At 41.0% G+C, this 14,186-nt stretch overlaps 1 protein-coding gene across 1 annotated transcript in view; it reads right to left on the bottom strand.

Moving 5' to 3' along the window:
- Positions 1-14,186, bottom strand: part of LOC147028566 (55 kDa erythrocyte membrane protein-like) — an 88,436-nt gene that overhangs the window by 26,184 nt on the left and 48,066 nt on the right. The window contains exon 7 of the mRNA XM_085879089.1: positions 9,510-9,850. Coding sequence (XP_085735215.1) covers positions 9,510-9,850 — 341 coding nt within the window. The remainder of the gene's footprint in view (positions 1-9,509; positions 9,851-14,186) is intronic.

The raw sequence follows: 14,186 nt of genomic DNA, 5'->3' as shown, positions 1-14,186 counted from the left end.
GCATAATTGTTGTAATTGTATATGTGTGCTTTCCGTTTGCCGCGGAATAAATGTGCCTTATGTTGAACTGTTTTTCCTGTTTCGCTCCGTCTTTTCTTTAATTGAATCTCCATCTTACTTCACGTAAAGGGTTGGTAGTGGGCTAAATACGCCCGATAATTAATCGGAACCGTCGAGGTTGACGATAACACCGCTCGGTTATCCTGATAGTACGGAACGGGTGGCTTAAGTGGCCCGTGTCCGGGGTCGACCTGCGGCGAGGTGTGATCGCCCGTCTACCCTCCGTGTGGGTACTTAGGTAGGTCGAATTTGGCGAACAATCCTATCCCACGCGGGGGGCCGATTGGCACGATCGTGGTGAGGCTGAAAGGCCCACCCATGACTAGTTCCCGGCGTTAGTCCGAGAGGGTCACGACGGAATTGTCCGTCCGGTGGGCGACGTGCCACGATTCGAGTTGCGTGGCCGCTCGCACGCCGGCGGGCGCGAATTCGCAACAATATGTTTATTTTAATATGAAGTTTGATTTAAAAACATTTTATTCTTGTTTTTATCACCCTCAAACCCATTATGCTAATTTCAGAGAAATTGCACTGACAGAGGTCAACTCCAACATAACTGCTAGCATTTTTCATCAGCAGAACTTGACGTGGCAATGAAACAAATGAAACTTGAAGCTCTCTGTGCAGAGCGTTGGTGCTACCTAAGCAGTCTCCTCGGATATTGGGCATAATCCTGGACAGGTTGCCACTCTGACACAGGATACTTGAATGGCTCAATTATCCCAGCAAGCTGGTACTCATTTTGCCAACCTCAGAAGGATGACAGAATATCTGGGATACTATTCATATTTATATAGTATAACTTCACTTAGAATAAAATTAATCTTGTTGATAATTTATAATCTGTGCTTTCATAATCATCATCATCTATAAAACTACTTTCATAACTATCATTTGACCACAAACTCTCAGTATCATAACTGTCTTCTGTTCCAACAGAGATACTATCATCACTATCATAATCCTCCAAATCTTCACTTGAATAATGACTCATATTTAATTTGTAGAAACAACATTACCATCTATATTCATATACTTTTTTTCATTAACAGATTCAACTACTCCATTTTTTATATTAAAGATAATTTTAAAATGGTCCTGAACTATTGCTGAATGAAATGTCATTTCACCTGATATATTAACATCCTTTATTTCATCAAGATTTACATCTTTGGGGTTGTTAAAAAATATATAAATTTCTCCTTGATTATTTCCTGGTGTGTACCCCGGTCAGAATAGGTACACCGTATCCCTGCGTGTCGTAAAAGGCGACTAAAAGGGTTGGCGTCAGGAAGGGCATCCGGCCATAAAAACATCGCCTCAAAAGGAAACCATGATGAGTACAACTGATGGGCAGGGTACAGCCCGAAGTACCCCGTGGGGGTCCTCACCCCCTCTCGTTAAAACTCAAGGTGGGGAACCCGATCAAAGCAAGGGAGGAAATTTTTCCATTTATGATGACCAATCGTCTGATGCCCCACGTGGAAATCAGTTTCTGAGGTTTGGTACATGGAATGTAGGGACAATGACAGGGAGATCTGGAGAAGTGGTTGAAACATTGGTCAGAAGAAGAGTGGACATATGTTGTGTGCAGGAGACATGGTGGAAGGGAAGTGGTGTGAAAATGGTGAAGGGAAGGCAGGGGCAGAAGTACAAGTTTATGTGGCAAGGGTGCCCGGAAGGCGTGCATGGTGTTGGTGTAATGTTTTCTGAGGAGTTTGTAGACAGTGTAGTGAGTGTGACTAGAGTGAGTGAAAGGTTGATGATGGTGAGAATTGTGATCGGAAATCTCTTGGTGAACGTCATCTCGGGATATGCCCCGCAGGTCGGCCGAAGCGATGAAGAGAAGAACATGTTCTGGTGTGCGATGGAGAAGTTGATGGAAAATGTGAAAGATGAGGAAGTTGTTGTGGTTGGAGGAGACTTGAATGGACATGTGGGAAGGAGTCCAGACGGTTTTGAGGGAGTCCATGGGGGTTATGGATATGGTGTGAGAAATGGAGAAGGTGAAAGGATCTTGGAGTTTGCTGATGGAGCTGATTTGTTGCTCTGTAATACTCAATTCCAGAAAGCGAATAATAAGCTTATTACATACACGTCAGGTGGGTTGACGACAACCATTGACTACCTGATGGTGCGTCGGCGAGATAGGGGAAACCTCCGGGACACAAAGGTGATCCCAGGGGAGGAGACTGTTTCGCAGCACCACCTGGTTGTCTGCGATATAAGGGTGAAAGGTGCGCGGAGAATTCGGCGGGTGAACTACCAACCGAGGATGAAGGTGTGGAGGTTGAAAGAGGCGACAGTGAAGGAAGCATTAAGAGAGAGGCTGAGTATGGTTGAAGATGATGTGGTTGAGCTTGAAAGTGGTTGGATGTCAATGAAAGATAGTCTGTTGGGAGCCGTTGGTGAGGTATGTGGATGGACAAAAGGACCACCGAGGCACTCGGAAACATGGTGGTGGGATGATGAAGTTGGAAAGACGATTGAAGAGAAGAGGAAGAAGTTCAAGGAATGGCAAAAGGCAAAGGATACGGTGGAAGAAGAAGCTGCACATGAAAGTTATAAGGAAGCCAAGAAGGCTGCAAAGAAAGAGGTTGCAAAGGCGCAGGAGGCCCATAGGAAAATGTTTGGAGAATGCTTGGATTCGGAGGAGGGTAAGAGAGCGGTATTCATGATTGCAAAGCAGATAGCGAGAGAGAGATTTGATGTGACGGGGGTGAGTTGCTTGAAGGATGAAGTGGGACAAATTGTTGTGGATTCAGATGGAATTAAAGGAAGATGGAAGAGATATATGGAAAGGCTGTTGAATGTAGAAAATGAATGGGATAGAAACATCGAGAGTAACCCAGTTTTAGGACCAGCAGAGAAGATAACTGAGAAGGAAGTTGAGGAAGCTATAAGAGCAATGAAGAGTAGAAAAGCAGGAGGGCCGACGGGAGTTGTGGGAGATATGTTGAAGGCAGCGGGAAGTTGGGGTGTGAAGAGAATGACAGGGATCTGTAATCTGGTGGTCAAAGAAGGCCGCATTCCAGTGGATTGGGAACTGAGTACCCTCGTCCCTCTGTACAAGGGGAAAGGTGACCCTCTGGACTGTGGCTCCTATAGAGCAATAAAGTTATTGGAGCATGGAATGAAGGTATTGGAAAGGGTGTTGAAGAAGAGGATAAGGAAGAAGGTAAAGATTGACGAAATGCAGTTTGGATTTATGCCAGGAAGAGGAACGACAGATGCAATTTTTATTGTAAGGCAGTTGCAGGAGAAGTACATTGAGAAGAGGAAGAAGTTGTTTTTTGGGTTTGTTGATCTGGAGAAAGCATTTGATAGGGTCCCACGCAAAGTAATGGCATGGGCATTGAGGAAGTTAGGAGTGGAGGAATGGTTGATCAGAGTAGTGATGGCCATGTACGAGAGAGCACGCACAGCTGTAAGGACGAAGGATGGGAACAGTGGTGAGTTTGAGGTGAGGGTAGGAGTGCACCAGGGGTCGGTACTAAGTCCACTTCTATTTGTAGTTGTGATGGAGGTGCTGACTCGGAGGGTAAAGGAGGGTTTACCGTGGGAGCTGCTGTATGCAGATGATCTGGTGTTGATTGCAGAGAGTATGGATGGACTGAAGGAGAAGATGAACAAGTGGAAGGAATGTATGGAGGCAAAAGGTTTGAAGGTGAATATCGGAAAGACGAAGGTGATGGCAAGTGGTAAAGCATGTGGTGTGGTGGAAAGGACTGGGAAGTGGCCGTGTGCTATGTGCAGGAAGGGTGTCGGAGTGAACTCCATTCAGTGTACAATGTGTGCTGAATGGGTTCATCGAAAATGTAGTGGGGTGAGAGGGTCATTAACCAGTGTGGCAGCTACATTCAAGTGTAAGGTGTGCATCGAGGGAGCAGCAGATGAAGGAATTGTTGAGTTGGATCTTGGAGATGGTGTGAAGCTGGAAGGGGTGAAAACATTTTGCTATCTCAGAGACATGCTGAATGGAGAAGGTGGATCAGACTCTTCGACGGTTGCTAGAGTGAGATGTGCATGGAAGAAGTTTCGGGAACTGAGTGGCGTGCTGACAAAGAGGGGAGTGTCGTTGAAGCTGAAGGGAAAGGTGTATGCTTCATGTGTGAGGAGTACGATGATTTATGGGAGTGAGACATGGGTACTGAACATGGAGCAGCAACAAAGGCTGGAAAGGGTGGAAATGCGAATGGTTCGGTGGATGTGCGGAGTATCGTTGAGAGAGAGGAAGACAAATGATGACTTGCGGAAGATGATGGGAATAGAGTCTGTGATGGAAGTTGTGAAGAGAAACAGGTTGAGATGGTTGGGTCATGTGTTGAGGAAGGATGAAAGTGACTGGGTGAGAGGAGTGTTGGAAATGAGTGTAGTCGGAAGTAGAGGACGGGGAAGACCGAGAAAAACTTGGCTAAATGTGGTGGAAGAGGAAATGTGGGCAAGGGGATTAAGAAGGGGAGATGCACAAAACAGGGTAAAGTGGAGAAGATTGTCATGGGGCCCGCAAGGCTAACCCCTGCTTTAAGGCCCGGTCACACCTTGACGTTTTAGCCAACGTATGCCGATTTTTGAATTTTTTTTCTAAAACGCTGGCACACGTTGAATACGTTATGGGTAAGTTTTGATAACATTGAGAGCACGCTGAAAAACACTGCCATACGTCGTTGTACGTTGGCTTTAAACGTTGTACTTTTCGGTTGTCCTCATTTTTTCATGCTTGAAATTTCACGACGTATGCCGGCGTATGACTCACACGTTCCGCTACGCTGGCCACAAGCTGTATGCACGGTCTGCGATCGTTGACAGACGTCAACACATGCTACTTGTAAGTTAATCATAAGTTGAGACACGCCGAGGTAATGTTTAGCGTACCCGAAACTTATTTCTAACCTATGATTAACGTGTTGTTGGCACGTTACGCGATCGTTGCCACACATCGACAGACGTTACTTTTAAGTTACTCATAGGCTGAAAGACATCGGTATAATGGATCGTCCTTGAGTCAGCGTCCACGGCCACGGCCAGGACACTTATTTGCAGCATTCTTCAAACTTTTCTTCGGCATGACGAGGATGTTAACACTTCGATGTCTAGCTTGGCTATGATTCCAATTGTCCATCGGCAGCGTCTATTTAAAATAGTCGAGTTTGAGCGTTTTAACACGTTCAGAAGAAACGCTTCAAATTTCCAAACCCCAGCGTCAAAAAAAAAAAATAAAAAAATAAAAAAACAAAGGCGAGTGACAGCAATTTAAATCGTTCCTTGTAAACAATGAAAATAGCTGAGTTGTACCGTTTAAAAGTCGTTGAGTGTAAAAAAAATCCAATTGTTGAGCGCAAGCGTCTACTTTCAATCGTGGAGATGCAGCCATTTAAATCGTTGAGTGGCAGCCTATGAACCTACCCGTGGACACGCGGACGCAAGGACGATCCATCATAACCCACACCCTCCCCCTCACACTCACCTACTACTGCCAACATGAACAAACTACTACTAATACTACTACTAATACTGATACTGATACTGTTACTGCTGACATGGACATCGACTCAAAAAGGAACTCGAAAACACTGTTGGGTTCCCCTTTTATGAACACCATTTTTATATATCAATTCCCAAAACCGCTGGGAACACGTCTTTATATGGCAGTTGTAACCTAGAAACACGTTCATTTTTTTTTTTGTCGACCGGAAGAGGTCATTGGAATACGTCTACATACGTCGATGTGTGTTGGGACTACGTAAAGAATTGGTTCAAAGCACGTCAAACATAAGTTAGAAATAAGTTTCGCGTAAAAAAGACATTACCGCGACGTGTTTCGACTTATGAGTAGCTTATAATAGCCTTTGTGGACGTGTGTAAGCGTCCACATATCGTGTGTAAAACTTATCCCCATCGCATGCGGAACGTGTGTCATACGCCGAGTACGTCGTAAAATTTTGAACATGTTTAAAATTTCTTGACGTACTCTACTTACTACGACGTATGATAGCGTACTTTAGCGTTGTACTCACGTATACCAAACTTACTCATACCGTATTTGACGTGCCCCCAACGTTTTAGACACATTTTTCTTAGGTCGGCATACGCTGGCAAGATCGCCAAGGTGTGACCGCGATGTTGTCACTTCCATTTCTACGGCAGTTATGATTCGAATCGTTGTGCGTCAGCCTTTTAATAGGCTACGTCACGACATCGTCGGCGATGCGTGCAACGCGCTATGCCGAAGTTAGACTATCGTTGGGCATCGGTTGTGTAGGCCGACAACAGGTTCAGCATTCGTTGGTATAAGTTATCTATAACACAACGAAACGTTCTGTGTCTGTTACTAATATGTTATGCATACGACCAACTCGTTATGAATACGTCCGAATCTTAAAAAAAACATCAAAAGTTCAACGTCAGCCAGCGTTTTACATACATTTTAATACGTTGCCATCGCTGACTAAAACGTCAAGGTGTGACCGGGCCTTTAGCGGGGAAAATGGCCTTTAAATGTGTGTGTGTGTGTGTGTGTGTGTGTGTGTGTGTGTGTGTGTGTGTGTGTGTGTGTGTGTGTGTGTGTGTGTGTGTGTGTGTGTTTGTGTGTGTGTGTGTGTGTGTGTGTGTGTGTGTGTGTCTCCTTGATTATTCCTGAGTTGAATCTTCTCTTTCTAATGCTTCATCCATAAGAGTTTTTGATCCTTTCATTTGAATTTGTTGCATTGCCTTCTCCAGTTTTGGATATATTGCTGAAAGAAGAGGAGAAACTTTTGTTCGAGCTACTTTAATTGATGTTCTTCCAGATATACTAAAAACCCTTCCACTGAAGGAAATTGAAGAACTCATTATCAGTCATAATTGTTTTTATCCGATAGTTGTTACATTTACCTTTCTTCAATTTTACATCCTCAACATATTTCTCAGTATCTTTTACAAATGTAGAGATTGAGTGAAACTTGTATTTATTAAGTAAATTTTTTTTTATCATTTATCCCGCAGTCTGCACCTGATAGAGGATCAGCAGATTGCACAGCATTTCTCCATCTTCTATTGATTAGAATGTAGTCAATCTGATTTCTATTTTCCCCATCAAGTGAAATTCATGTGCACAGTCTGCACTTGGGTTGTTCTAACCATGTGTTTGCAACTGATAATCTCCCAGAAATTAAAAAGACCTGGGCACTGTAGAACAGGTAAACATAATGCCACACAGATGTTCTTTTAGTGCTCCAAAGAGATGAAAATCATAAGGTGACAAGTCTCGACCATATGGAGATGATTTAGATTTTTCCAACCCATTTCTCCTAGCTCACAAAACTACTGACTGCATCATACTCGTTCGTGGAGATGGATGGGCTGTGGATTACAGACTTTTCACCTTGTGATTTTTATCTATTTTGACCACTGAAACACCATCGGGTGTCAGTAAGTTTACGAATAATGAAGATGTCAAAGCACACATCTTGAAAGGGCTGTGCACCCATCTCAGACTTTTATGCAGATGGTTTCAACATGCTATCACATCTATGAGATAAGTGTTTACATATCACAGGTTATACCTTGAGGAATAGGTGAAGTTTCATAAATTTACCTTTAATTTTCGAGAATAAAGAAGTCCACTTCAACCTTGAACCACCATCATACATATAGACAGTTGCATCCTATCTCATGGATCTCGGTATTGAAAATTAGAAGCATCACTGGTCTTAAAAAAACAGCCCGATTAGCTTCCCTGACACTGCAAATAATTAGCATTCACAACACAACAAACATAAAACAGCATTGATATACGACCGCTATATCATAAGGCACGGCTGCACAAATTAAGTGAATGATCATTTCATCAATGCAGAGGCAGCGATAGGCAGTCATCATGCCACAAAACCTAATTGTCACTCTTGCAACAACAAAAAAGTTTGTCAAAAAATAATAATCAATTTGGCTTACGCACTCAGATTTTGGGAAAACAAACAAACAAGTCTCTCTCTATCGAGTGTAGCTTGTGGCTGCTGATTGCATCATTAGTTGGGACGCAGCTATGTCGCTGATGCAGTGTCCCCCTTACCAGTGCACTGGTACTCATTTTGCCGACCTCGGAAGGATGACAGGCTGAGTCAACCTCCTGGTGTATTAATTCAGCAGCCCAACGGGCTTGAACTCAGGACCCTAGGATCCCAAGCCACCACCCTAACCACTAAGCTAACACCAGGCTAACAAACAAGTAAAATATCTCATTATCACATTTCAAGTATTCATGCATCCAAGAAATTGATGTTGGATTATAATTAAAAGTGTTTAATCGGGTGCAGATTATAGATCTGTGCTCTGTCATTTGTTGTTGATGTTTTACCGATGACCACAACGACTCAAAACAATTTGTTTCAGTAAGCGGTTGTTACGAGCTTGTCAAATGGTTACTGAACATTGTGTAAAGCATGTCGTCGTTATGCTAGTCCAAACTCGTTTTGTGTGCAAGAGTATTTGACAGTCATGGTGTTGGGAAAACGGGGGAAGAGGATTTCTTTGAAAACGTTTAAGAAATGATCATTTAGCCAACATTTTCCCATCAATTACGACGACTGTTACAGACTTATGAAACTTACTTGACTGACTGAGAGACTTATTCATAAGATAATTATTCATTAATATTCTATCCACAAACAATTTTCATACATTTATTGTTCAAATCAGCATTGTGTGTGCCCTCCAATAATGAAAAAGCATGGCACATGTATATTTTTCAGTTTTAACGGAAATAAAACTGCCCAGTTTTGAGCAATAAGAACTGGAATTAATTAATTATTCTCTCCTTTTTGTTTTTTTTTTTCCTGAGAAAATGAGTCATGCAAATTTGAATGAGTTCACTGAACTTTTTTGTGTAACCCATTCTTAGGTTACATAACATTTTCAATTTGTGCAGCCCTGCAAGACAATAAATCTAACATTGTACTTTAAACTTTAAAAATGATGCTTGAGGAGAGTGGAAGATAAGGAGTCACTGCCATATTGGTTTTCAAGGAAGCCATTGCTTCAAAGTGTGTCATTTTATTTTTGAAAATCCCAAAATCGGCTTGCAGGTGAAAAATAAAAAAACACCATTTAAATATTCAATAAATCAAATACTAGATAAATAAAATTTCTGAGTAAAAGCAGCAGTTGGCCTGCTTTGGTGTTCTTTTCTGAGCCCAGGGCTCATGATGCTGGCGCTCCAGCTCCAATTGCCATACACGAGGGGACAGTACTGTATTTATATGTACATTATCTACTGATGCACTTGTAATTTGTGTAAAAATACACCGCTGTCTCATAATACCTTTGTATTACATGTGATACACGTACAAGCCTTCCCATTAGTCTGAGATCACTAAAAAAAAATTTATCGAAAAAAATTCAAAAATGGAACACCTTCTTTTTTCTTTTCCACCCTCCTTACCACTTCCCTTCACCCTTCCCTTCCCTCTTACCGATGGGCTGATATCCAAGATTGGCGTCAAACCACAAGAAAGTGTGTCTGAAATAGCAGAAAAAGAGAGTGCAAAAAGCTCTTTTTCATACGTTCCCATTTCCAGCAGCTCTCCTCGTTGCAGGGCTGCTCTGATGTCACGTTCATCCACTTGCATAAATCCATCGACAACTTGTCTTCGCTCACTTTTATTTTCCTTGAGCATCTCTGCCTCTTTTATGACCCTTTTCTTGTTTTCTTTGTTGTCTTTCTCTCCCTCTTTTTCTTCTTCATCTTTTCCCTTCACCTCCTTTCCCTCATTCATTGTGTCTTCTTCTTCATTAACAAGTACCTTTGTGGTATCTGGTCAAAAATAGAGGAACAAACACAAATACACAAATATTACTTTTAACTTCGATTTTAGCAAGGTCATTTGATCAACTTTCAAAAGGTAAGGAATGGAAGAAGAAAAAAATGGAGAAACAGGTATTGTATACAAAGATGCCACCAGAGCTTTTGAAGTGTTCATTCTTGATGATAATAGGCAATCTGATTCTAATTGTGATTTTACATACTCTGTTGCAGAGTGTCGGAGCTGCCACAGCAGTTTCTTGGCAAGGGTTATACTGGGTGGTTTGCCATTGCCTTCCCAGCAGTAGTTTGGAAATTTGTTCATGGTGCCAGCAATCGCTCCATCTACTCTTCGTGAAGGACACTGTGGGATCTTTACGTCCAGCAACTAACACCGGCAGATGGGATTCACATTTAATGCCCATGTGAGGGACGTCATACATATTGATGAACCACGCAGCCTGTGAAACACCAGGATGACAGTTTATAGCTAGGTCAAGATTTGAACCCAGGCTAGACAGCTTAAAGACGAGTGTGCGTACTTCTAGGCCATCCTGCTAGCTGATCATAGGTATAGAGAACTTAAATTGTATATAGGGCCTAAATACATAATTGCATACCAATACATACACTACTCGCAACGAGTTAAGCATTCTTAAAATCAACAATGAAAAGGTCAAAAACAAATTTAATTCCATTATTTTGTTGTGAATTCAATGAAAGGAATTACTCTTTCATTCCTCTTTTTTTTTGCTGCATTTGGAACAAACTCCCACACACTCGTCAATGCCACTCTTCCCTCCAGGTCTTCAAAACAGCTGTTCACCACCATCTCTTATCTTCCCCCATCCAAAACCACAATCTTTTCTACCCTCGTTAATCCACCCCAAACCCACCTCCTTCAAATTCCCTGCTTTCCTTCCTGAAAGTCCCTGTCCAAGGACCTGAAAATCATTGTGGTGTCCATCTTGTTTACCCTGTGTATCCTGCCCCATCCCTCTCCCTTCCACAGATCTCCTCATGTCTCTGTTCCCCACTGTTTTGTCCTTCCCTCAACCACCCCCCCCCCTTGTCTCCTGCTCCCCTTGTTGTACGTTCTGTGTTAGCTCTCATTCGAGCCTCGACATTGTATACAAAAAGAAAATCTGTACTTTATACGAAATAAGTTTGATTGGGATCAAACTGTCGACAATAAAGTCAACATGCAGGCAGAGATGGGGAGTTGCATCATTTTCACATGTACAGTTAATGAGTTGGGCCCACTCCAGTTATACGAAGGTTGCAAACGTCTGACTGGAAGATGCAGTATGACTTGTTTGAAAGTTGTAGAATAGGAACTTTTTTGTAACCCTCAGCATAACATCATATTTGCACAACACCAAAATGAAAATGTTTTTTTTCCTCAAAATCGAAAACCAAAGATGTTAAAGCCTCTTCCCTCTTCTCATATCTGTTGAGAAGATAAGGAGTGGTGTCACATTTTGAAACACCATGCTTTGTCAGGTTGGTGCCTCCTGAGTGTACCAATCTCAATAGATTGGATGGGGGAGCAACGACTTTCCCCTTGATCAAAACATTCAAGATATGCTTATTTTTATTTCAAACTCTATAGATGAGCATCAGGAAGGTTTAGGTAATAATGTTAACGTTAAATGTAAAGAGGTAAATGTATGTATTTCTTGTTTTTGCTGGACCCATATAAGTATATGTTTATCGCGAGTGTTCTGCAATGTACTACAAAACAGTTGTCGGTTTCATGGTTAACTCGGGAAGGGAACAATTTAGGATATAATGTTGAGCAATTTGTAAGAATTCTCGTATTAACAATTTCTGGAATGTTTGTTCTACTTTAAAGTTCTTAAGATAGGATTAGATTCCTCAATATCAAGTTAGTTAAGGTTTTTGATTTTTAGATCCTATTTATAAATTTGGTTTGACTGCATAGTGGTCCTGTGAAGAGGTTTCCTTGTTTCAGGATGAGGTAAAGGTTTTGCCAGTTTTTCCTCTTCTTCTTTTACTCAGTAGCTCTTAACATTTAGTGGCTGTCAGCTTTGTTTCGGGTGAAGTTCAATTAAAAAAACTTTTCATCGGTTTAAAATATTAGGTTTGATAGGTCATTCGTTTCTAAGTAAAAATATACAGATTTTAATTGTTTTGACCAAGGGAAGTTTACGGATGCTGTTAATTTTATTTGGTTTAACACTGTCTTTTTGTGGGATAATTTTGCAACAAATAAAGGGTATTCCGATGGGTGGGAGCTGTGGGTTCCCTATTCGCGGACATAACGGACCCTATTAGCGGATGGGTGACAACCCTATTTGCGGACATTTCCCATTTTTAACCTCCGCCATCGAAGATGGACGGAGGTTACTGTTTTCACCCCTGTCTGTTTGTTTGTTTGTTTGTTTGTGAACAGTATTACGGAAAAACTCCTGGACGGATTTCGACGAAACTTGGCGGGGGGATTAAGTATGGTCCAAGGATCATGCCATTAGATTTTGGGCTTCGTCCAAAGTCCAATATGGCCGCTATGGTGGCCATTTTGAAAAAATATTTGAATTTTTGTTTTTGCATTTCTACATATTTTAAGTGATTTCCAACCCCAAAAAAAAATTTGTTGGAGAAAAACAAAACAAAATTTTGCAACTTTTTTTCAAAAAAATTTCGATTTTATTTGAAAAAAATTTTTTTTTTTTTTTTTTTTTTTGCATTTCTATATGTTTTAAGTGATTCCCAACCCCCACCCCAAAAAAAAATTTGTTCGAGAAAAAAACAAAAATTTTGCACCTTTTTTTTCAAAAAAATTTCAATTTTTTTTTTTTTTTGGCATTTCTACATGCGCGTTGATCTAGTTTAGTTTATTCAATCGTGGTTCAGTAGAGTCTGATCTGTTTTCACCTACAATGAATAGGATATCAGGTTCACTTAAGTGACCCAGCAGTATTGGCGGTGGAGGTTTTGCACTCTACCGAGTGCTCCCCCTCGAGTTACTCTGAGTTTTCATTTATGCAGAGGCAGATGAAGGAGAAGTTAGGCGTAGCTAAACTGTTATCTCCTACATATCATTATATAGATGATATTTGTGTGGTTAACTACAAGTTCTTTGGTAAGCTGATTCAAAGGATACACTCAGATAGCTTGATAGCAGGTAAGAGTAGTTGTGATGATTGTGTAGCTGTATATCTGAATGTGTTCGTTAGATTTGGACAGAATGGTTTTATTACAAATGTATATCATAAAGTTGACCATTTTAGTTTCCCAGTAGTCTTGTATACCTTTCGGTCTAGCAATGTTATAATGATTTTTTTTCATCTCAACTCATTAGATTTGCAAGAATTTGTTTGGTGAAAGATAATTTTTTGCTTTTGGCTGAGAGGATATATTCCACCATGTTAGAGAGGGGATATTTGGCTAATAGATTAAGTCATGTGAGAATGTTTTTAAGACGTCATCATAATCTCTTGTTTAAGTTTTGTTGGTTTCCATGTAAACAGGTTCCCGTTGCATTGCATAATGTATTAAAAACATTTTTTTATTCACATTCCACAAAATTAAAGTGTGTGATGAAAGTGCCAGATTAGTAGAACAGGATGTTCATTATAAATAGAGGGCCTGTGCATTGAGTTTTGGTCCTGTACATTTTCTCATGTACATTCTGGAGTAGTGGGATCAACACCAGGATTAAAGAAACAATAAGGTATTCCTGGATCAATGAATAAGGTTGTTAAAGGTATAAGTTGTGGTTAATTGTGTTGTGTATTATGTGATGTTATTGGTTGTTTTCCTCAGATGTGGGTTTAATAAGAAGGTGGAACGGAGTCCTCCCAGGTCTAAAATTATCCACCTCTGTTTTTGTGAGGGATCGAGATTCATGGGCCAACCTGTGAAGTTTTATTGTTCTCAACGTTCATTGCAGGATCGTCATTGAGCCCTGGACAGCTTCCAACTGCAGTTCGTTTGTTGTAATATTCCCAGAGATGATTTTTAAGATTTCCTTGAGGTAATTTTTTTTGTCATTCCCGTTGCCATAATTATGACTGGTACAATATTAGCGCTCTTCTGCTTAAAATGTCTTTTCATTTCCTTTTTGAGGTCTTGGTATCTGGTCACTTTCTTGATTTCTGTACTGTTTAGACCAAAATTGTTGGGTAGTGACACCTCCATTACCAATGCCTTCTTTTCTTTTTTTGTACCAAAGTACTATACCCGGTCACAGTGCTTTGTTTTCTATGTTTACACTCAATGCGATCATTAGGTCATACGTGAGCGCTATTTCCTTGTTTTCAATTTTATTGCTTTTGGTTAATGTTTCCATGAGTTTTCTGGAACTGGGATATTGAAGTTTTTG

Source organism: Eptatretus burgeri, chromosome 4 (genome assembly GCF_056783735.1).
Source record: "Eptatretus burgeri isolate ZD-2024b chromosome 4, Ebu_testis_v1, whole genome shotgun sequence".
In the NCBI taxonomy this organism is placed as follows: domain Eukaryota; kingdom Metazoa; phylum Chordata; class Myxini; order Myxiniformes; family Myxinidae; genus Eptatretus; species Eptatretus burgeri.
The sequence above is the reverse complement of the archived record's forward strand: the minus strand, read 5'-3'. Positions and strand labels throughout refer to the sequence as shown.